The sequence below is a fragment of the Pristis pectinata genome, chromosome 14 (genome assembly GCF_009764475.1).
Source record: "Pristis pectinata isolate sPriPec2 chromosome 14, sPriPec2.1.pri, whole genome shotgun sequence".
NCBI lineage: Eukaryota > Metazoa > Chordata > Chondrichthyes > Rhinopristiformes > Pristidae > Pristis > Pristis pectinata.
This window is the reverse complement of record NC_067418.1, coordinates 36,897,934-36,923,330: the sequence shown is the minus strand read 5'-3', so window position 1 is coordinate 36,923,330 and position 25,397 is coordinate 36,897,934. Positions and strand designations below refer to the sequence as shown.

Here is a 25,397-nt window from a genome sequence, read left to right as displayed (position 1 = left end):
ATTCCTGTACGTAAATCACAAAAATGTAATAGACAAAAGAAAAATCTAAATGATTAGCCTTTGGAACTGGGGGATTAAAATTTAAAAGCAAATGTCTTGTTAAAAAGTGTTGGAAGAAGTGCAGATGAATGTGACCAAGGACTCCAACAGATAAATTACCATGAGAGAAAACTTAAGCTAGGCTTGTACTCCATGAAAGAAGGTTAAGTGATGCCATTATTGAGGATATTACAATTATGAAATGAGTTCAGAGAGAGAAACATCTTACATTGGTGATGGATCTTGCTTAGTGGCCATAACTGGACCATTTTGTAAAAAGGTAGGATACATTTATTCAAATAGAGTAGAAAAAGCTCTCCTGAAAAAATAGATTCTAGTTAAATTAATAATTTTAAGTCTAATATTGAGAGGTTTTTTTCAAGCCAAGACAAGATCTCATAGAATGTCAAATCAGGCTCAAGGTTCAATCCTGTTCCTGTATTTCTACACATCTGGTGGGAGAAGAGAATGGGGAGCCCTTTACTTTCTTTCCTCAGATAAACAAAAGCCTCTAAAAGTGTAATCTTGAATTACTATGTCAGCATTCCAGAATTATCCCAAATTCTCTATCATTCTTTATAATCTGAACAATAGGTCCTGCTCTTCCATGAATAAAAGCCAAAAATACAAGAAATACTCATCAGGCCAGTCAGCATCAGAACGGTGAAGGGGGCAGCAGAAAATGTGTTTTGTAATGACATAACAGTGGAAGTTCTGGAAACTACAGAGATGATCCACTAAATGTGGGGATGAAGGGGGTGGAAGCTGATGATAAAGGGGTCCTTGTTCTGGGTGGGAGGTGGAACAGATGTGACCGAGAGTCTTGCCAACAATGATGCAGAGGAGATCATGGCTGAGGTAAAATGAGAACATATTAAGAGCAACGGTGTGGAAGATATCATTGTTAAAATTTCCATAGTGACCTCTACATCTTTCATCTCAAACAATATTCCAGCCAAGCAGTGCAAGCTCAAGGAACAGTACCTCATATCCTGATTCAGTACCTTACAGCCTCCAGGACTCGATACAAAAGTCAACAATTTCAAATAATTTACACTCTTGTATCTCATATGCAGATCGCTTTAATCTCTCTGCTTCTGGTACTTCAAATTTCATTATCTTATTTACACCCCCTCAAAATGCACAATTTGTTATTTAGTAACTTTAACCCTCCTCTTTCAGCTGGGAACACCATTGCTACCAGTGTCACTCACTCTGTCCTGGTCCCCATCCTATTTTCTCCACAGCTACTTCCTTCTTTATCTGTAACTTTTAATATGTTTAATTTTTAACTTTACCCAGTTCTGATAAAAGTCATCAATCTGAAATATTAATTCTTTTTCTCTTCCAACAATGCCACCTCTGCTGAATATTTCCAGCACTTTCTGTTTTATTCCAGATTTCTAGCATCTGCAGCATTTTATCCTTGCCTTCACTTTCTTCCCGATTTAAAATACAAATCAACCTTGATGTTCTCAGCGCCTATCAATCCTTTAACAGTGGTCATGATAATACTACAACCTGAAGTCCAGATCTTGGCTTCATTTTGATTTCTGAAATCAAAATAACCTCAACATTCTCAGTGTCTGTCAATTTAACTTCCTCACTTAATCTTCCAATACTGCAGTACTGCTTATTCAGGAAATCTTGGTTGTGCAGGATAATAGATCAAACAGGTTGAAATTGTGAAAGACAACTTCATTCTGATTATTATTCTATCCAACCATGTATAAGTAGTCGCATATTCAAACAATCTTTTCCCTATTGCATTACCTGAGAGATCACTTTTTGGTCTGAAATGTGATCAATAAGATGAGCAACATCCTCTTCTCCTACAACATATCCTTTTCCAATGTCATATCCAAAGCACAGTTGTTTGTTAATCTGTTTGTTGAGAAGATGTATGAAGGTTGGTAACATAATCTGAAAAATAACAAACGTTTTGCAGGATTAATGGGTTGTTGGACTAATGAAATGGATTTTGCTGTCCAGGGCATTATAGCTCTATTATTTGAGGAATAACTGGATGGCCACCTGGAATTGCTTACTTTTCTTTCCCAATGCCCATACCTGCTTGATACAAATATGTAGGCAGAATTCTCTGGATCCTGCAAGTGTACAGTGAAGTGTGGTGAGACCTGGATGGTGACAAGGCCTCGGGCAGCTTAGGACATCTCTGACAGAAGGTAAAGCTAGGGGAAATGATTCGGCTTCTGTCAAATCTGTCAAGGAATTTAACAATTTGACACATGGAAATATTTAAAAACGACTAAAGTTGATAGAAACAAGTAAAATCCTGAATTCTCCTGATTTGATACAACATTTTTGACAACCCAACCAGAAAGAGTTTCTGCACCTCACTAAACAACTAGGTTAGTGCCCATAATTCACAGACAGTCCATTTATCTCCCTGCATGTTGAAATGGGGTTTTCAGTTAATGTCTCAGTCTTTAAATCCTATTCATTTGTCGGCACCTTAACCAGGAGCAAGCAAATGTTAAAGACTCTCAAATTCCATTTTGCAGGGGGGCAAAGTAGTGGTGATTCACGGGTGGATGGGGAAGCAAGAACAACATGTTTCATGTTTCTGGATTTCCGCTACTCAGCCTAATGGTACAGTTGAGGCTCTTATCTGAGTTAGGAATTATCATATTGATGATCAGACTGGTAAATGCTTCACCTCATAAACAAACACAAATAAACTTTTCACGTATGGAAGGGAAAAACTAGAATCCACCAATGATCATCAAGAAATACTGGAATTGGAATATTATCATCACATATACTGAGATACCATGAAAAACTTGATAACTGTGAATTCAGAGAACAGTGAAGATAAGTACAGATAGTGGCTGAGAAAACTGCACTATAAACATTTAATTTGAAGCTGGGTAAATCCACAAGAAAAGAGAGATTTATACCGGATTTGAAGAGTCAAATAGAACAAAAACACTGGCTTGATCTAGTTCGGCCAAATGACCAGTTTTTGTAAAGTATGTTTGCTGTAATTCTATGCAAATATGCTATACCTATAAAGGAACTATTTACGCATCTCATTAGGTAGCCTGCGCTAATGTCCCCACCTCAAAGTATTCACAGAAATCTCAAAATAAGCAAGTTGAGAATCTATTAGACACTTCAACAAATCAGAGTTTGGCCTGAAATGCAGTCTTACAAACCAGAAAAGAATATAAATTGTGTTTTTTTTAATGCAAAACAACCACGACTGATTGCAGTTCTAATTTTGTTGCAGGGTTACCTGATTCTTATTACAAGCTGTGTCATCTGTTTATGCACCAAGTTAATATGTATTATTTACAGATAAGTCCCCTACAATTACAGCTTCTAACCTGCATCTTTTTAATCAATCATTGGGCATTTTCCCCAAACGTGCTGTCAGTCTTTAGAGCAGTAAAAGTTATTGGACAACAGAATTAAGCTTTAGGCCATAGATAAAACAAAATCATTGGTACTTTCATAAATGCCAGTCCAGAATGATGTTCTCAAACATAGTTTCTTATGTTAACCTAATTAAACAACAAAAAGCATTTTACCTTATATATAAATGCTCCAAAGTATCAAATATGAAATGCAAAATCTGCATCATCTTCCTTTGACATACATAGCCTGCATTTCCCTAACTGCAGTATCTAATCTTGCAAAACCTAAGATCTACCTTTACAATGGAACTCACCTTCAAAAGCCGAAGAACCCTGGCAAGGCGTATCAATCTGAAAATTCGAACTGTACGGACCTTGTGCTCACTGCGATCAAAGAGGTGATCAATTATAATATCAGCTGCTGCTAATGTGATGATGAATAGGTCAAATTGGTTCCAGTGATCAAAGATATAGACTTTACGCACAGCAAGAATCTGAAATACATACAATACTTATTATTATATAGACGTCTGCAATATATTTGCGTGAGAATCACTTCAGAACTGGGCACTTCTGGTCATGAATCTGATGATGCAATTTCTGCATCAATGACACACTGAATGATGTCTCCTTTGCAATGGTACCAGGGGAAGTAAGTTACATATTAGTGGCACCCATCTGCAAGGAACTCCCAGAACAACTACATATTCACTGCAATCCTATTCAGCAGTAATGTTATCTGAAGGATGTGTCCTGGAATAGGACACAGCCTGGCTTTAAGAAACTGATAAAGGTACATCTGCTTTAATTCGGTCATTCTTTTGGGCCTCCCACTTACCTCCACTTTATTGCGCCAGCCTTAGCCCCCACCCCCCAATCTCCCAATGATTCTTATAATGAGTGTGATTTTGCCACCCAAGCCTACCTTCTATCAACCAAGGTCATGATATCACATTTAACTCCCCATAGTCTTGAGCCAGGGCACTATTAATAGGCATCACTAATCCAGGCCGTGATTTCTGGGCAATCTCCCTGGCCCAATTACCAATCACCACCCTACTCCCCCCCCCACCCAATTTTCAGATCCTTCCACATGTCCCCAATCCCCTACTCCCAAAGGCCCCAATCACTGGACACAACCTACCCTACATATGCCTTGGCCTGGATTTCCAGATCCCCCTGCTGGCCCGGATTTTCAAACTACATCCAGAAAAGTCCATAATCTCTGGGATGCCTTTATCCGACTCCAATCAGGTCTATTGCCACCAGCCCTCTTTGCAACTGACTCTCTGGACCCAATCCTCTTCCTGATATACCATATTTTCATCTGCACGCCCATTTATAACAGACAAACAGTATTGCCCACTTGTCTTTTGCCTCAGGTGCCACTAAATCTTGTTGCAGCGATCCTTCAACCAAATGACCTGTTATCCTGTCATTAAAGTTGAAGATAAATTTCTGGGTCAGGAGATGTAATATTAAAAAAATTAACATTTTTCATTGAAAATGAAAGAAAAAGCAATATCAAAGATTTTGAATAGTTAACCTGCTCATACTATTATAAGTCAATCAACAATGTCACTGTCAACCCTATGCAGTAAATAAACTATTTATTTTAATTATCCTCAAGAAGACACTTCCGGGGAAAGTATAGCGATTTGTCCCTCCTTTCCACACAAACAAGAGCCATTTCAGAATACTTTCTGGATGGAGAGTTTGCCACCATTGGAAATGGTGTTTGAAGAACCATGACACAAACAGAAAATGGCAGTTAATAAGTAGTCCCAAATGTTCTATTTGTCTTAATACTATCCCCTAATGAGTTCCTCAGAGTTTGGAGCTGTTTTTTTTTACAGTCAAGTTTAGACCCTTTTGACATTCTGTGCACCAATGCTGCCAGAAAGTCATCATATAAAACATAGAAATCATCTGAAATGATACAGAAGTGCCTAAATTTTGAAATAATGTTCTCATTGTAACAAGGGTAATTCACAAGAAGCTAAAAGGAGTGCATCTGAATCAGAAGGCATTGGTTGAGGCCTACATCATGAAAAAAATTTAAGGTATTTGATTAAAATGTTCCCAGTTCTGACATCCAGTTCTGATGACAGGTTGTTGACTTGAAACATTCACTTTGTTTTTCTCCCCATAAACGCTACCTGTATGATGCAGCTGAGTTACTTGCAAAGTCTCACAATTTGGTGACAAATGTCATATTTTAATGTTTGCTGATGATGCCAAACTAGGTGAGTCTGCAAGTATGGAGGTGGATGTAAAGAGGCTTCAAGGGGAAATGGACAAGCTGGGTGAGTGGGTGAGAACATAGCAGATGGAATCTACTATGGAAAAATCTAAGATCATCCACACTGATGCAAGTAACAGAAAAGAGTATTATTAGTTAAATGCTGAGAGATTAGGTAGGGTTGGTGTTCAAAAGAACCTAGGTGCGTTTGTACATAAGTCGCTGAAGGCCAACACAGAGGTGCAGCATGTGATTAGGAGAGCAAATGGTGTGTTAGCCTCGATTGTGAAAATGTTTGATTACAGAAGTCTATTGCAATTGTATAGGGACATGGTGAATATTGTCTACAGTTTTGGTCAGCTTACCTAGGAAAGGCTGCACTTGCCACAAAGGGAACACAGCAAAAGATTCACTAGACTGGTGCCAGGTATTGCAGGTTTGCTACATGAGGAAAAACTGAGCAGACTGGAGCTATGTTCTCTAGTGTTTAAAAGAACAAGAGGAGATCTCATCAAAACTTGCAAAATTCTTAAAGGGCTTGACAAAGCTGGATGCAGGGAGGATGTTTCCCCTGAGGACTCTAGGACCAGGAGGCACAGTTTGAGAATAAGGATTAGGCAGCTTACAATGAGATATGGAGAAATATCTTCACTTGAAGCTAGCACCCAAAGAATGAATACAATAAATTGGATAGGAACATAGAGAGACTGAGGAAAAGAAAAAGCAAGGAGCTCCCAAAACAACACTGTTCAGGTCTTGTAACATTGGTCTGATATTGTTTATCTCAAAATCCCAGTAAAGTTTTGATTGAACCATACACAGGACAAGTGACAGTGGTGTGCTAGTTAGGGAAGAATTAAGGTACTTTTTTGTCCTAAACTGTGGAGGTTGCAGGTTGTGAACTGCTGCTAAAGGAGCCTTTCTAACTTGTATAGAACTTGTACAAACTTATGATGCAGTAGCTATGGAATTCTTATGGTGGTGAGAACATAACCATTAGAACCTAAGAAATAGGAGCAGGAATAGACACCCAGCTCTTTGAGCCTGCTCTGCCAGTCATTGATCATAGTAAATTGGTTTACTATTGTCACATGTACCGAGGTACAGTGAAAAACTTGTTTTGCATGCTGTCCATACAGATCATTTCATCACATCAGTACATCAAGGTAGTACACGGGAAAACAATAACAGAATGCAGAATATAGTGTTACAGTTACAGAGAAAGTGCAGTGCAGGCAGGCAATAAGGTAAATTGGTAAATTAAATTGGTAACTTCGTTTATTATTGTCACATGGACTGAGGTACAGTGAAAAACTTGTCTGGCATACAGATCAATTCACTACACAGTGCATTGAGGCACTACAAGGTAAAACAATAACAGAAAGCAGAATAAAGTGTTACAGTTAAAGAGAAAGTGCAGTGCAGGTAAACAATAGGTGCAAGGTCATGACAAGGTAGATTCTGAGGTCAAGAGTCCATCTTAACATACAAGGGAACTGTTCAATGGTCTTAATACAGCAGGATAGAGGCTGTCCTTGAGCCTGGTGGTATGTGCTTTCAGGCGTTTGTATCTTCTGCCCAATGGGAGAGGGGAGAAGAGAGAATGTCCGGGATGGGTGGGGTCTTTGATTATGTTGGCTGCTTTACTGAGGCAGTGAGAAGTGTAGACAGAGTCCACAGAGGGGAGGCTGGTTTCCGTGATGTGCTTAGCTGCGTCAACAACCCTCTACAGTTTCTTGTGGTCACGAGCAGAGCCGCTGCCATACCAAGGCATGATGTATCTGGATAAGATGATTTTTATGGTTCATCAATAAAAATTGGTGAGAGTCAAAGGGGATGTGCCAAATTTCTTTAGCCTCCTGAGGAAGTAGAGGCGCTGGTGAGCTTTCTTGGCCGTGGTGTCTATGTGATTGGACCAGGACAGGCTATTGGTGATGTTCACTCCTAAGAACTTGAAGCTCTCAACCCTCTCGACCTCAGCACCATTGATGTAGACAGAAGCATGTGCACTACCCCCCTTCCTGAAGTCAATGACCAGTCTTTTGTTTTGCTGACATTGAGGGAAAGGTTGTTGTCATGACACCATATCACTAGGCTCTCCACCTCCTTCCTGTACTCTGACTGATCTTCTACCTCAGTGCTTTTTCTAATACTAAACCCATATCCTTAATGCAGACATTTATCAATCTATTTTGAAGGAGCACAATGACTAAGCCTCCCCAGCTCACCAGGGTAGAGGATTCCAAAGTTCCCTCACGTTCAGAGAAAATAAATTTCTCCATGTTTTCATTTTCACAGGAATGAAACCCTAGAGCTCCCTACCAGTCAACTGTGGGAACACCATCACTATATAGAATATATAAGTTCAAGATCGAGTTGCATTACCAGCAACCCTAACATTATGGGGATGGGGACTGCGTTCCTAGAAAACAGTCTGTATCGCAGTTTTCCATAACACAAAGCCACGTCAGCAGTGCTTGCTTCAAGAAAAGTGTTGAAAAAACAATTTATATTTTTCACATAAATTTCATAAGAGCAAATTTTTATCTGTATCCCAGATTTTTTGATAGTGATTTGTGAATTCGATAAGGACGAATTTTCATTACCCAATGTTACGAGCCAGGTTGCTATTTGGTGAATGTCCCTTTAAGGCACCTGGACAGTAAAGTAGTAGTGTGTGTGGTGTTATCAAGACAGCAAGACTAAAACAATGTGCTGTTTTGCTCAGTGAGTCGAAGAGTGAGTTAAAGAGAGAGAGAGAGAGAGAGAGAGAGAGAGACACTGACTGCTGGTCTCTGTATCAATGGATGAAGAACAATAACTACGTCTGTCATTACAATCCATGTATGGATTTTTGGAGCAATCAAGTGGAGTCCACTTTGTTGTTAACCTGTAATGGAAAACAGGTATTTCTGTGGGCGGCCACGTATCGAATGCCTTTGGGGTGGCAGATACTTCAGAACAAAGCAGTGGAGATTATCAGCGATTGATGTGTCGTATGGGTTGCATTGTGGAACATGTGGATTTCGTAATTTCTCTCTACATTTTCTCTTCAGTCAACAGTGGTTTTGAAAAAAGCCTTTGCTCATGTTTCACCTTATGACTTGCTGAACTGAACTTTGAGAACTATTCCTAGACTTGGGGTTTGGGAATTTGCCACACACACATTTTCAGTTTATTAGTTTTGGGGTTAATGTTGAATATCTAACCTTTTTACTTCTCTTATTATCACAAGTAGTTATTAATAAAGTAGTTACTAACAGTTATACATGGCTCATTGTGTTTCTATTGTTGCTGGTACGTAACACCAAACTGCTGTAACGCAGGGATCACCTATTTTCAATTTCCTTCACAACCTCAGAGTGATTTAGATCCAATATTGTAAAGTGAGGAAACGTGGAAGCAATTTTTCCACACAGTAAGACTCCACAAGGAACACTAAGATTAAAAGCCAATCAAACTGTTATTAGTGATGCTGAGGACATATATTACCAGGGTATCAGGGATTAATCCTTTTCAAGTCCTGATATGGGATTTCATACATCTATAGGTGGCAGACACCCTTTGTTTTTTTACCTCATACTTTTCAAAAAGAAAGATGTGAGATTGTGTAGATAGAGATTTTTTCGCCCAGAGTGGAAATGTCATATATGAATGGGCAAAAGTTTAAGGTGACAGGGGGCAAGTTTAACGGATATGCATGACTAAAGTTTTATTTTTACACACAGAGTGATAGGTTCATGGAACATGCTGCCAGGGGAAGTGGCAGAAGCAGATTAAGAGGCATTTAGACAGACACATGAACAGGCAGGAAATAGGGGGAAATGGACCATGTGCAGGCAAATGGGATTAGTTAGATTGGCATCATGGTCTGCACAAACATGGTGGGCTGCACTGTTCTATGTTCTGTACTCTGTCAAGGGAAATTAGAGATTAGCAATCATTTTCTGGCATTGATGTCAGCATCCAAAAATGAATGAAAAAAAGTGAACAAGAACACAGAGAGATTGAGGAAGAGAAAAAACAAAGAGCTCCAACTTAAGCCAGTACAACAATGTTTAGTCCTGTAACATTGCCTTGACGAGCAACTATCATTCATCTCAAGACCTCACTAAAATCTTCATTCAACCACACACAAACTGCTCAATTTCAAGGTGAGAAGGAGGTATATTTGGTTGTTGCAGACCAATCCTTTCATTTCCCAAAGCAGGGCTGCAGGAGCAACAACCAAGGCCTAAGCTCTTTCAGCATCCTCATTAATAAACCTTCCTCCATCATAATGTTAAATTTCATTCACAACTTCTCAGATAATGAATCTCCTACTTGCAGCAAGACAGGACAACATTGAGACTTGGGCTGATGTGCATTAGCACCAAATTCAAGGCAACAACATAACCAGTAGCATTTCTATCAGTGAATTCCTCCTACAATCAAAGTTCCGGGGATCACGCAATTTATTTTCAAAGTAATGGACCAAAGGACACAGGAGGGAATAAAAGGAGGAAGATTTTTTTTAATGAACAAGGTTATATTGATTTGTTTGTAAAGGTGATGAAAGCAGAATTAATCAGAGGTTTCAAATGAGCAGTGAATAGGGAAAATAATTTGCCAGTTTAATTGGGAAAGTTCAAAGAATGGGACTGAACGTATTGGTCTCCAAGATCACGATTATGAACCTGACAGATCCTATGTCATAATGAAGACAAAGTACATTCAAGGCAGGATGTTCTTTTGTTGGTGACTCGCTCCAGACTCCCCTAAGTCTTTCCATCACATACATAGCACAAGTCAGGGGTGTGATGACATGCTCTCTGTGCGTCTGGTTGGGTGCAGCTCTCAGTAAACTCATGAAGCACAATACAATCCAGCATGATTGGCCTGCCATCCATGACCTCAAACATCTAATCTCTACACCATGGACTCAAACGACTACATTGTGAACTGCAGTGACTTACCAAAGTTTCTTCGACAGCAACTCCCAAGGTTGCAACCACTCCCACCGCCAACAAAAGCATTGAATTCAAGCAAGGCCTGCATTTATTGTCCATCCCTGATTGTCCTTGGAAAAGTGGTGATGAGCCACTTTCTTGAACCACTGTAAGCCTTCCAGTAAATGTACTCCTCTACTGCTACTGGGGTATGAAGTTCCAAGATTTAGACTCAGCAACAAAGAAGGACGGCGATATATTTCCAAATCAGGATGATATGCAATTTGAAAGAGAACCTGCCATCAGGAGTGGATTATCTGCCTTCAAAGTTACCTCCAATTCATATATCATTTTGTCATCTTCCGTGGTAAAACAAGTGGTCAGTATCCATAATCAAAATTGCTGACTCTACATCCCTGCTGAGGATTCATCAGAGATAACTTGTCAGATGAGGTGTGTGAGCACACTCATGTGTAAAAAGTTGATGCTAATGGCACAGCAGCTTAACCCCTGGTTGAGCTGGTACAGCCTAATGGTGAGACCCCGCTCCATATTTTAGTGCCATAAAACAAACTGCTGAAGGAACTCAGTGGGTCAAGTAGAATCTGTGGTGGGAAAAGGAATTGTCGACACTTTGGGTGGAGACCCTTCATCAGGACAAAGCAAGGTATAAAGAGGAGAGGGGGTGGGGTGAGAGGGGTCAGTCGGTGATAGGTGGACGGAGGAGGGCTGAAGGTTGATGGGCGGAAAGACCCAGGTGGGGGAGGGCTGTGGAGTTGGGAGGCAGAGGCAGGTGGGTGATAAATAGAAGTAGACAAACAAAAAAGAGGCCAATGGAGGGAGAGGAGGGTGAAGACAATGGCTGGAGGGTGATAAGCAGGGACAGAATGGCTAGTTTGAACTTGTGGGTGACAGTGGGACAGGCCTGAGCTGTCAGGATTAGAGGACAGGACAGAGAGTTAAATTGTATGTACTGTTAATAAGTTCAAGGCAATGTGAATACTGAGTTTTTCCTCCCATGTGTTTACTAATTTCCTTCTTTTACCTTTGAAAGCTTTGTTCTTATAATGAAAGATATATTTAGATAAGAAAATAAACATGATTGCTTGTTTAGGCAAGTATGCATGCACCTCACTTATATAAAACAATATCAGGCCTCTGCTGGCTTACCAAGTCTGATCACAAATATTTCTGTCTTACTCAGATCCTGTATATGTATCAATTACGTCCATGCCAAACCCAATATATGGTCCATCTTATAAATTATTTATGCATGCTATTTATTTCCATGCCAAATACAATGCAAGGTCTGTGAACAAATCCATCATTGGGACCTATGCACAGAAAAATAGCTACCTTCATTTTAGTCTGTCATGGAATGTGCAGCAACTGCTTTGGCAATTGGTCTGTCATCTCCCTATGAAGCAATTCCTCAGAATCAAGGATGACTTGCTTCCATTCAGTTTGCTGAGTTCTGAGGTGGCTATTGAGGAAGCCGCAGACTCTTTCCTGGATGGGGCAGGAATTAGCTGTCAGGACAGGTGGGTGAGTAGTTTGTGAGGTGGAGCTTTCCTTCTGCCACAAATGCAAGGCTTTCAATATGCGGCTTCTAGGTTCTCAATACTAACTTGAATGATCCTTCTCTTTGAACAGGCATGGGCCAGGGATTTCTAGGAACCAGTGCAATGTTGCATTTCTTCAATGAAACTTTGAGCATATTCTTTAATATTTTTCTCTGTCTGCCTGATAATCTCCTTTCATGACAGAGCTGAGAATATCTGTTTCAAGAATCTGATTTCAGTCATGTGTGAAATATGGCCAGCCCAACATAGCCAACTGAGGGCAACAAGGGCCTCAATACTGGGGATGTTAGTCTGGGTTCATTTATCTTTGCAATGAATTTAGAGGATTTTGCACAATTAGCATTGGTGATATTTTCCAGGCTTCTACAGCAGGAGTCTCAGTGAAACTGGTCAGAATCTCTGTCATTTATGGTCAGGTAATAGCAGTTCATGCACTAATTGACATCAAGGTTCCAATCCTAAAGGGCACTTTGTCACTAAACCACAGCAATCCTGGAAGAGGATTTCATTTGTTCTCCACTGATTGCACAATAGGCAGTGCCAGGGAAGAGTATGCACCATGCTTTAGTCCAGGTTCCAGCATCTGCCTTCTCTTGTGTCTCCATGCTTTACGTAGGCCTTGGATTAGAACCTTAAACATTCTCAGGGATTAGATTCACGAGACCCAAGGTTTGAAATTCACAGACTTCATCACGCATGCAGTCATCGACAAAATTACAGAATGGATAGAACTCACTCATGCATACAGAGGTAATGGACAAATTTCCTTGATTTCAATGTGACACTTTGAAGAACAGAAATTGAAGGAAATGTTAACTGGAAATTGGATCACTCCTAAATATGAGATTTAAACACCTTCAAATACCACTCCCCCTCCCCCAAACCTCACCCATGCTACACCTACTTACATTGGTGCAGGTTGACAATCATAATGCAAAAAAACTTCAGAAGTTGGAAATCTGAAGTTAAGGCAGAAAACGTTGAAGATATTCAGCAGGTCACATAGCACTGGTGATATTTTCCAGGCTTCTACGGCATGATTCTCAGTGAACCTGGTCAGAATCTCTGTCATTTATGGTCAGGTCATGATGCTAATAGCTGACCAGTTCAGTTGAGGGAGAAAAAGAGTAATTGTTTCAAGTCATTAATGTTTCATCAGAACTTATTTAATTGTAAATGATTTAAGGATGTTAATACTCAACACTTCCTTTCTCTTGTTAATGTTCAGTTCATGATGCCTAGTCCCCTATCTGTGTATCCGCTGACCCAACTATGCATTAATTTTTAGCACAGTTCCAGCCCTAAAGGGACAATACTGCGGGAAATGAATTTTATTTATTTGCTATGGAAGGGGAAGGGACTTGCCTTTCCTTACTTTTCATATACAGACTCTCACATGCCTGCTAATGAGATTGTAAAACAAAAGAGGCTTGTTCTTAGCACCTCTGGTTCCAGAAAGGCCCCAGAGCAGAGGTAAAGAGGAGGTGGCAGGAAATGCTTGTTGAAATCACTGCCTGATGTGACTCACCTTGCACTGGGAACAATGCAAGTGGCTCACATATGTAACCTTGAAACAGCTGCACTGTTCACACAACTGAATTCTCACACAAATCTATATCCACAATATTTCACGATGGAAACAAGTTCTCTGGCTGTTTGCTTACCCTCCTCAGTGCCTAAGCCATTCTCAACAATTTACATAGTTTAAAGTACACATCACATACACAGTCTGAACAAGCGAAATATGTCATCATAGCATTTTGATATTAACTTGCTCCTTTCAAATGCAGAACTAGTGCCCATTCAAACAAAGCAGACAGTGACCTAGTCCCAAACACCAGGTTTGAGAGGGCAACCTTATGAAAACTGAATTAATACAGACCATCAACTGTCCTGAAGCTAAAGATGTCACAGATTTAGGAAGTAGTGAAGGAATTTCAGTACCTTAAACATGCCTCTCAACCTTATACCAATGATTGTTCAGTCTATGCTTATCTCCATATGTGCATGGAACTCATCCTTATGTGCATTCACCATCACTATGCTCTTTTGTCATTATATAATGTCAAATTTTAGAGCTTTCAGATTATTTCCTGCTGTGTTTCAGATGAATTTTAAACTGAAATCCTGGCTCTATATTTAAATGGGCAAATGCCCAGACATTGTTCACAGAAAGAAGAACAAGGAGTTCTAAAGAACTTTACTGTAGAGGAACTGATCATTTAGCACATGTATTTGTTTTACCATACTTGGTTATTCTAGCCATTCCTTTTTCATCCAATAATGGTATTTTTATTTGAAGATGTCATGAACAAAATGGCCATCATATTCCCTACTAGGTGATTTCTATTGATTAAACAGTTGAGAAACCAATAAGATGCAATAAAATGTGATCTAAATGAAGGCATTTCTACTTTGACAAGTAGAAATAGAATAGGATGACTAAAAGGTGCATGCACACATCAATACTCTTTAGTATGACTGAGAAAAAAACTTTGAGCAAAACAATTTAAAATGAATACCATTTCAAAAAGTGTTCTTTGCAAAGAATTAGGCACTGTAGACAAAGCATAATTTAACCAACCTTCATAATTGCTTCTGTTACATATATAACGAAGAAAACATAATTGGTCGATCGCAGTTCTAACGCATGATATAAATTTATATCGGGAATGTATTCCAAGATGATTGGGAAGACATTAAGTAGGATGACCAGGTACATAAAACATTCAAATGCATTGCTGAATACCATTCGATGGCAATATTTTGAAATTCTGCTTCTGTAAAAGAAAAAAATATTTTCAGAATAGGGAAATCTTCCATTTAATACTTCAATTAAGTACATTTTTGCAATGAAATGATGTCTGAGCAATTGCACACACCAAGCCTGTAATAGTCCCAACCATTAATTTCAATAGATGAAAATCATAGTTTAGGCGTACAATTGTTCAATATGGGAATTTTTCTGCATGAATTTGTATTGGCAGTAACCAAAATAAAATATTTTACTTAATATGATATGTGGATATTGATAAAATATTAATAAGGAATCCTACTATCATCAGTATTCATGAAAATAAATGACTGAATTTTTTTCAGGTCAAATCACAAATGTTCCAAGGGAATAATTTTGATTAAAAAGAAACACATGAATTGTGCAAAGTAGTTTGTTTACCATTCCTACTTATTTAAGCTTTCAAATCAAGAGTGGCTTTCATTTATATCTTGTCAGCATTAACTATTGCTAAATAACATAGAGTCATACAGTCATAGAATAATACAGCACAGAAACAGGCCCTTCAGCCCAACTGGTTCATACTGACCACAGCATCCTCTCTGCTAGTCCCAGCTGCCGCATTCAGCCCATAGCCCTCCAAGCCCCTCCACTCCATGTACATATCCAAATGCCTCTTAAATGTTGCAATTTTACCCGCTTTGACCACTTCCTCTGGCAGTTCATTCCAGGCACTCACCACCCTCTGTGTAAAGAAGTTATCTCAGGTCTCTTTTAAATCTCTCCCCTCTTATCTTGTATCTGTGCCCTCTAGTTCTGGACTCCCAACCCTGTTTGAAAGATTATGACTGTCCACCTTATCCATACTCTTCATGATTTTATAAACTTCTATGAGGTCACCCCTCATTCTCCGATGCTCCAAGGAATAAAGATCCAGCATGGTCAACCTCTCCCTATAACTCAGGCCCTCTAGTCCAGGCAGCATCCACGTAAATCTCTTCTGCTCCCTCTTCAGCTTGACAATGTCTTTCCAATAATAGGGTGACCAAAACTGTAGATAATATTCCAAGTGCGGCCTCACCCACAACTTGTATAACTGCAACATAATGTCCCTACTCCTAGACTCGATGCCCTGACTGATGAAGGCCAGCATGCTAAACGCCCTCTTCACCACTGTCTACTTGCACGGTCACTTTCAGCGAACTGTGCACGTGTACTCCCAGGTCCCTCTGTTCCACAACATTCGTCATTGCCCTGCCATTCACTGGACAAGTCCAACCCTGGTTCGACTGTCCAAAATGCATCACCTCACACTTACCCAAGTTGAAATCCATTGACCATTCCTCAGTCCATCTCCCTAACTGATCAAGATCTCTTTGCAATTCATTGTATCAAAAAGACTCCCTAATTTAGTATCATCAGCAAACTTGCTAATCGTGCCATGTACATTCATATCCAAATCATTTACATACATAATGAATAACAGAGGTCCCAACACTGACCCCTGGGGCACTCCACTCATCACAGGCCTCCAGTTGGAGAATTGACCTTCAACCATCACCCTCTGCTTCCTATCATCGAGCCAATTCTGAATCTACCTCGTTAGCTCCCCCTGACTCCCATGCAACCTAACCTTCCAGATCAGCCTGTCATGCAGGACCTTGTCAAAGGCCTTACTAAAGTCCATATAGATAACATCCAGTGCCCTACCTTCATCTACCCCCTTAGTTACCTCTTCGAAAAACTTTAAAAGATTTGTCAGACATGACCTCCCACGCACAAAACCGTGCTGACTATTCCTGATCAGGCCTTGACGATCCAAGTGATGGTATATCTTGAATACAACCAGAATAACATCCAGAATACAACAGCTATAAAGCAAATGTATAACATTTGATATTTAGTGGAGATTCATATAATGTATGATGGTAGCTTTGCACTGCGTAAAAAAACATTGTTACAAAGGAAACTTGAGGAGTCAGTAGTTATGAATAGAAGGCTGATGTGAATATGGATAAGATTTTGAAGAATTGGAATCATCATGAAAGAAAGATGAATTTGCATTCATATAGCATATTTCGCACCATTTTCAGTATGTCGCAAAAAACCTCAGAATCGATGCGGTACTTCTGAAGCATGCTTATGGTTGAAATAAAGAAGCACAGCAGCAAATCTCTGCAAAGTAAGATCCCAAAACATTACTTTGATAAAGGCCAGATCATTTTCATTTAAGAGATATTGATCGACACTTAAGTGTTGTCGTAGGGATTTGGGACAGCTTCCCTGCTCTTCTTTGAAATACTGCCATAGGATCTTTAACATCCATCTGAGACGGCAGATAGGACTTCAGTTAAACATATAATCAGACAGATGGCACTTCCAACAGTACAGCACTCCCTCAGAACACCAGTGGAGTGTTAGCTTGATTTTTGTATTCAAGTCTCTGTAGTATGACCACAATCCAGATGAAAATAGAGTAAAAAAATCATTGAGGCATTGAGCAAAGAAACAGACCCTTCAGCACACTTTTTCCATGCTGACCATCAAATACCCATCTATACTAATCCCATTTATACCATGGCGATTCAAGTGTTCATCAGGATACCTCTTAAATGTTTGGACAGTTTCTGCTTCTACCACCCTTTCAAGCAATGCATTCCAAACTCCAACTGCCCTCTGGATGAAAAAAAACATTTTTATATCCAGTCTAAACCCCTTACTCCCTACTTTAAACCTACACCCTCTGGTTATAGACATCTGTGCTATGGAGAAAACTTTACTTTTTCTACCTCTCATAATTTTGTCCATCTCTACCATGTCCCCCTCTGTGCTACCAAATGATTCATGGTTGACATTTAAATAGGTCACTAACAAGTCTAACAGAGAATTCCGGAGATGCTACTTTACCGAGAGAGAGGTTAGAATGTGGAATAAAACCAGAAAATCCTGTAAACACTCAGCAGGTCAGGCAGCATCTGTGAAGAGAGAAACAAAGTTAACATTTCAGATCAATGACCTTCGATGGTAAACTGATGAAAGGCTGTTGAACAGAAACGTCATCTCTTTTTCTCTCTTCAAAGATGCTGCCTGATCTGCTGAGTAGTTCCAGCAATCTTCCGTTATCATTTCAGATTTCTAATACGCATCGTATTTAGCTTTTGTATTATGGCTACAAAGTGGAATTTGCTACCACAAGAAGTGGTTGAAACTAAGCAGACAATTAGATTTAAGGAACTATGAAGGAAGAAAAACTGGAAAGAAAAGCTGAAGGATTAGATAAATGGGTAAGAGCAGTGGAGCATAAATATATGAGTGGAATGGGTGGGCTCAGCTGCCTGTTTCTATGCAATGAATGCTTTGTAATTCTTTGTTAGTATTTGGAAAACATCAGAATAAATACCAGTTATACTCAGATGTTTACGTTTGTGGAAATATAGGACATATGAAATGGCAATAATGAAAGCAAACAAGCCTGGGGATGCTTCAAAATGAAATGAATGCATTATTTTTCAGAATAGATTAATACCTCTAATCTTCTCCAAAGATTAAAAAAATTGGTTCCAAACAAGTGTATTAGCATGACTTCCACCCCAAAAGATGAACCAAAATGCAGCCTGCACAGTTTCCAATAAAGGCAGTCACAATTCAATGCAGCTACTGCTGCTTTGCTGCTCAGCATTCAGAAAAAAAGGCAATGGTCCTCAAAGGCATACTTCTGACAGTCAGCCAGCTGCAACACATTATGTATGTTGCAGACGGTAGCCAGCCAGCTGCAACACTCTTGCATTTATCCTGCCAGGGAGGATAAATGCAAGAGATGAATTTTTTGAGAACCATATATCGTCTGAATTTACTGAGATACGTGCTGGGAATCCAGAGACAACCAAGAAAAACTTGGCAGCAATGGGCTGAGATCATACATGCAAGGATATCATGCTCTTCTACCCACTCCCCTACACCAACATCTTCTCCAATATCCAACAACTCCAATCAACCCAATAGACACTTGCCTCCCACAACCTCTTGCACATTGATCAAGCCTTTGATAATGGAAAAGATATTCACCCCACACTTCATCTTCTCCATAAATTCAAAAATAGGAGAGAGATCACCTGGACAAGTGGAGGGCTGTCTCACTCAATGGCTTGTCAGGGTTCTCCTCCTCCTCGTGACAGAGGGTCAATTAAGACACAAACACAAGAGGTTGCCAGGAATCTGGCAGGTTTTCTCATTAATAATGTTTCATTCTGCAAGTAGTTCCCTTGTGTATTCATCAAAATAATACAACTTTATCACTATGTATATTGCTCCACTTCCCTTAAGGTGGCTTGACTGCACTTTAAATGTGCATCTCTCATCTGATTTCTCTTTCCAGGCCATGAGGATAGGCCCCCTATTTCCCATTCCCACCTCCCATACCCCACACTTCCAGCACAACAAGAAGCCCCATGGGCAAAGGAATAGTAGATGGCAGAGCAGGGTCAAAGAGAAGTAAGAGAACAGTGATGAAGACCACAGTGCATTAATGCATCTGACATCCCAAATCACCACCTCATAAATCAGTAGATCTGGAGCCTGAAATGATGATAGTGTGGTCTAGTGCCAGCATATTGTTACATAAGTGTCCACCAATCCTGAGAAATTAACTGGCATGCAGTTTTCGGAGAGTGATGCTTAGCCTCTCAAGACGTCACCAATTCACTTCCCACCATGGTCTTTCATGCATGGCCCACAATCATCTATCCCTTCAATTGGTCAATGCCAGCCCACCGAGGTCAAGAGTTTTTTGTGCTTAACCAAGGACAGCTATGTCTCCCTGAAGTTAGACTGCAGCCACTGAGGGGACATTCCAACATAGCATTAGGACAACCCATTTCACGACAAGGTCATAGTGTTTCAATGAACGAACTAATGTCATAATCTCCACTTATCTTTTATTTCACTTTGTTTTGCTACAAATCATTCTCAAGACAATATTTAAATCCATTCTCATATAACATTCTGGAAAAGCACATTGGTGTATCAGCTTTTGGCATTGTCGGATACCTTGCAACCCCTCACCTGGAAAGATGCGTAATTACACGTCCATGCACTCTATCAGAGCCTTGTTTTGTCTCAGAACACTGAGGAATGCTTTACTATTGGAAATTATCCCCTCACTGTACAGGATCACTTGATTGTGAAGATATCTGTCTGTTGCCATGCTTGCTATACTAATATGGTATCACTTCCAGGGTGAAGCTGATACCATTTTTGGGATTCATCTTCCCAGATAAGTCTGCACTTACATTACTTTAAATGGCAACTTCAGTTCCCAAAAGGCTGAGAAATATGAATAAGAAATTATATCATCTATGTTATAGAGCCATTAAAATCCACACGTAGATAGAGAAATAGGTTGATGATCTTCCATCAGAACTAGAAGAAGTTAGAAAACAAGCATGTTATCAGTTGTGAAGAAGGGACAGCAATGGAGAGAACGAAGTGAATGTCTGTGATGGGTGGAGACCAAGGGAAATTAGGCAACATTAGTGGCAATGGTGCCAGCTGAAAGGTGGTGGTGAAAGCTTATTAATTACAACTAATCTGTCTGGAGGAAATGTAAATAGATGAATGAGATCAGAACAGAGAGATTAGATACTGCAGTTCCTTGAAATTTGAAGTAAAATAGAGATTTTTAGAAATGCTCAGCATTCAGGCAGCATTTGTGAAGAGAGAAAAAAAATGAATAAATGTTACAGATTGACTAACCTTTTATCAGAGCTGGCGAGCTCTAATACAAAATGGAAAGGCTAAATTCAACAATTTCAGATTTTGTTTTTTAAAGTTGTGTGATTGGCTAAGTGTGTGGCAACTCAGCCACTAAAAGATAGAGTAAAGCAGAGCGGCCACTGTGAGAGTGAGCCAGTGTAGGAGTGGGAATCTGAGGCTTTGGTGAGGAGGCACTGCTGAGTAACAGGTGAGAACAGATAAGGTTTTATTTTATATAGTAGATAAATAACATGACATCACATTACAACTAATTAAATAAAGTAGGGATGCAGGATCAGGTGATGTGTTGTAGCTGCATGATGTGGGAGCTGGTGGATGCATTTGTGGTTCTTGGTGACCACATTTGCAAGAAGTGTTGGTTGCTCGACGAACTCAGGCTCAAATGACCTGGAATCTGAGCTTCAAACACTACAATGCATCAGGGAGGGAAGGAGTTACCTGGACGCTGTGTTTCAGAAGGCAATCATGCTCATTAGATTAACTACTTCAAACTTGGTCTGTGGTCAGGGACAAGAGGGTGTGACTGTGAGTGAGGCAGGTAAGGGGATCCAAGAGGTAGTGCTGGAGGAGCCTCAGCCCTTGAGCTTGTCCAACAAGTCTGAGATTCTTGCTTGGTGTGTGGATGAGAGTGGGGGTTGTAGGAAGGATGAGCAACTGAAGAGAAATGTAGTTGTGATTAGGGATAGTATAGTCAGGGGAATAGACAACTCTGTGTCGCAAGGATCAAGAGACCTGAAGGCTGTGTTGCTTGCCTGGTGCCTGGGTTCGAGACATCTCATCTGACCTACAGAAGAATTTGGAATGGGAGGGGAAAGATCCAGTTGTTGTGGTCCATGTGGGTACCAGTGATGTAGGTACAACAAGGAAAGAGGTTCTGCTGAGGGAATTTGAGCAGCCAGGGACTAAATTAATAAGCAGAACCAAAAAGGGTTATAATCTCTGGATTGCTACCAGAGCCACGTGCAAAATTGGCACAGGGTAAGTAAGATCAGAGAGTTAAATGCATGGCTCAAAGATTAGTGTGGGAGAAGTGGGTCTGAATTTGTGGGACATTGACACAAGTACTGGGGAAGGAGGGAACTGTTCCAATGGGACCAGCTCCACCTGAACCACGCTGGGATCAGGTTCCTGGCAAATTGCATAACTAGGTCTGTAAATAGGGCTTTAAACTAAGTAGTAAGGGGGTGGATTCAACAGATTGGAAAAGTATGGATAAAGTAAAAGGGAGGAAGTGCAGGAGAGGTTACTGAAGTTTCCAGAATTAAGAATGAGACAGAAAGTTTAGAAAGGGACAAGAATTTAACTTCAGGCAATATCAAGACAAATTTGAGAAGAAGGGTAGTGAATACAGGTCTGAAGGTGTTATATTTGAATGCACGCAATATACAAAATAAGGTAGATGAGCTCATATGACAGTTAGAAATTGGCAGATATGACATTGTGGGCATCACAGAGTCATGGTTGAAAGAAGATCACAGCTGTGAGTTAAACATCCAAGGATACACATCCTATCAAAAAGACAGGCAGGTGGGCAGAGGGGGTGAGGTGGCTCTGCTGGTAAAAAATTAAATCAAATCCTTAGCAAGAAGTGACATAGGATCAGAAGACGTAGAATCCTTGTGGGTAGAGTTAAGTAACCACAAGGGTAAAAAGACCCTGAAGTAGCCAGGATGTGGGGTACAAATTACAACAGGAGATGGAAAAGGCATGTAAAAAGAGCAATATTACGGTGGTCATGGGGGATTTCAAATGCAGGTAGATTAGAAAAATCAGGTTGGTACTGGATTCCAAAAGAAGGAATTTGTAGAATGTCTATGAGATTTTTTTTTCCAGAGTAGTTTGTGGTTGAGCCCACAAGGGAAAAGGCAATTCTGGATTTGGCATTGTGCAATGAACCAGATTTGATTAGGGAGCTTAAGGTAAAGGAACCCTTAGGAAGCAGTGATTATAATATGATAGAATTCACCCTGCAGTATGAGAAAGAGAAGCTAAAATCATATGTATTGGTATTACAGTTGAGTAAAGGTAACTACAGAGGCTTGAGAGAGGAGTTGGCCAAAGTTGATTGGCAGGGGACCCCAGCAGGGACGACAGTACAGCAGCAATGGCAGGAGATTCTGGGAGTAATTCAGAAGACACAGGATCAGTTCGTCCCAAAGCAGCAGCAGCATTCTAAAGGGAGGATGAGGCACCTGTGGTTGACAAGGGTAGTCAAAGACAGCATAAGAACAAAAGAGAGGGCATACAATATTAGAACATAGAACATTACAGCACAGAACAGGCCCTACAGCCCACAATGTTGTGCCAACATTTTATCCTGTTCCAATATCTTTCTAACCCTTCCCCCCCACATAGCCCTCCATTTATCCATCATTCATGTGGCTATCTAAGAGTCTCTTAAATGTCCCTAATGTATCTGCCCCCCACCACTAGTGTAAAAAAAACTTACCTCTGACATCCCCCTTATAACTTCTTCCAATCACCTTCAAATTATGCCCCCTCGTGTTAGCCATTGTCACCCTGGGAAAAAGCCTCTGACTGTCCACTCGATCTATGCCTCTTTTCACCTCTCACCCTCTTACCCTCTTCTTTCCAAAGAGAAAAGCCCTAGCTCACTCAATCTATCCTCATAATACATGCTTTTCAATTCAGGCAGCGTCCTTGTAAATCTCCTCTGCAACCTCTCTAAAGCTTCTACATCCTTCCTATAATGAGGCGACCAGAACTGAACACAATACTCCAAATGTGGTCTAACCAGAGTTCTACAGAGCTGCAACATTACCTCGCAGCTCTTGAACTCAATACCTTGACTAATGAAGGCCAACACACCATATGCCTTCTTCACATCCCTATCAACCTGTGTGGCAACCTTGGCAGATCTATGGACTTGGACCCTAAGATACCTCTCTTCCTCCACACTGCTAAGAGTCCTGCCATTAACCTGTATTCTGCTTTCAAATTTGATCTTCCAAAGTGTATCACTTCACACCCCTCCGGGTTGAACTCTATCTGCCACTTCTCAGCCAGCTCTGCATCCTATCAATATCCTGTTGTAATCTACAACAAATTCTACACTATCCACAACACCACCAACCTTTGTGTGATCAGCAAACTTACTAACCCACCCTTCCACATCCTCATCCAAGTCATTTATAAAAATGACAGAGCAGGGGTCCCAGAACAGATTCCTGTGGAACACCACTGATCACTGACCTCCAGTCAGAATACGCTCCATCTACCACCAACCTCTGTCTTCCATGGGCAAGCCAATTCTGAATCCACACAGCTAAGTTTCCCCTGATCCCATGCCTCCTGACTCTATGAATAAGCCTTCCATGAGAAAACTTATCAAACGTCTTACTAAAATCCATGTACACCACATCCACTGCTCTACCTTCATCAATGTGCTTTGTCACATCCTCAAAGAATTCAATCAGGCTTGTGAGGTATAACCTGCCCCTCACAAAGCCATGCTGACTGTCCCTAATCAGCCTATGCTTCTCCAAATGCTCAGAAATTCTGTCTTGGAGAATCTTCTCCAGTAATTTGCCCACCACTGAAGTAAGACTCACTGGTCTGTAATTCCCAGGGTTATCCCTTTCTTAAACAACAGAACATCATTTGCCATCCTCCAATCACCTGGCACTACTCCTGTGGCCAGCGAGGATGCAAAGATCATCGCCAAAGGCGCAGCAATCTCTTCCCTCGCTTCCCATAATAACCTTGGATATATCCCATCCAACCCCAGCGACTTATCTATCCTAATGTTTTTCAAAATTTCCAGCACAGCCTCTTTCCTCACATCGACATGCCCTAGTGTTTCAGCCTGTTGTACGCCATCCTCGCAAACATCAAGATCTCTCTCACTGGTGAATACTGAGGTAAAGTATTCATTAAGGACCTTCCCCACCTCTTCCGACTCCAGGCACATTTCCTCTTTCATCTTTGATCGGTCCTACCCTCACTCTAGTCATCCTCCTACTCTTCACGTACGTGTAGAACACCTTGGGGTTTTCCTTAATCCTACTTGCCAAGGCCTTCTCATGCCCACTTCTAGCTCTCCTGTCCATTCCCATCCCCCTGCCTAACTAGTTTAAACCCTCCCTCACTGCCGTAGCAAACCTGCCCACAAGAATATTGGTCCCCCTCCAGTTCAGGTGTAACCCATCCCTTTTGTACAACTTGTACCCTCCCCAGCAGATATCCCAATGATAACCAAATCTGAAACCTTGCCCCCTGCACCAACTCCTCAGCCATGCATTCATCTGTCAAATCAACCTTCACTTGCGCATGGCACAGGCAGCAATCCAGAGATTACTACGCTTGAGGTCCTGCTCTTCAGCTTCCTACCTAACTCCCTGTATTCCCTCTTCAGGACCTTATTTCTTTTCCTACCTATGTCGTTGGTACCAATACGTACCACAACCTCCGGCTGTTCACCCTCCCCCTTCAGAATGCTGTGGACCCGATCAGAGACGTCCCTGGCATACTGGCATAGGGAGGCAACATACCATCCAGGAGTCTCTTTCATGTCCACAGAATCTCCTGTCTTCCCCTCAACCCCCCCCCCCCCCCCCACTTACTATGGAATCCCTATCACTACTGCTCTCTTCTTTTCCCTCCTTCCCTTCTGCACCACACAACCAGGCTCAGTGCCAGAGACCTGGTCACTGCAGCTTTCACCTGCAAAATTAATATTACAAAAGTTAGTGGGAAGCT

The 25,397-nt window shown here is 40.7% G+C and overlaps 1 protein-coding gene across 1 annotated transcript in view; it reads right to left on the bottom strand.

The window, feature by feature from the left end:
• The window catches only part of LOC127577987 (sodium/hydrogen exchanger 10-like), a 160,533-nt gene that overhangs the window by 38,006 nt on the left and 97,130 nt on the right, over window positions 1–25,397 (bottom strand). Inside the window, exons 14-16 of the mRNA XM_052029694.1 lie at window positions 14,757–14,952; window positions 3,734–3,913; window positions 1,813–1,962 (exon numbers count right to left, since the gene is read on the bottom strand). Coding sequence (XP_051885654.1) covers window positions 1,813–1,962; window positions 3,734–3,913; window positions 14,757–14,952 — 526 coding nt within the window. The remainder of the gene's footprint in view (window positions 1–1,812; window positions 1,963–3,733; window positions 3,914–14,756; window positions 14,953–25,397) is intronic.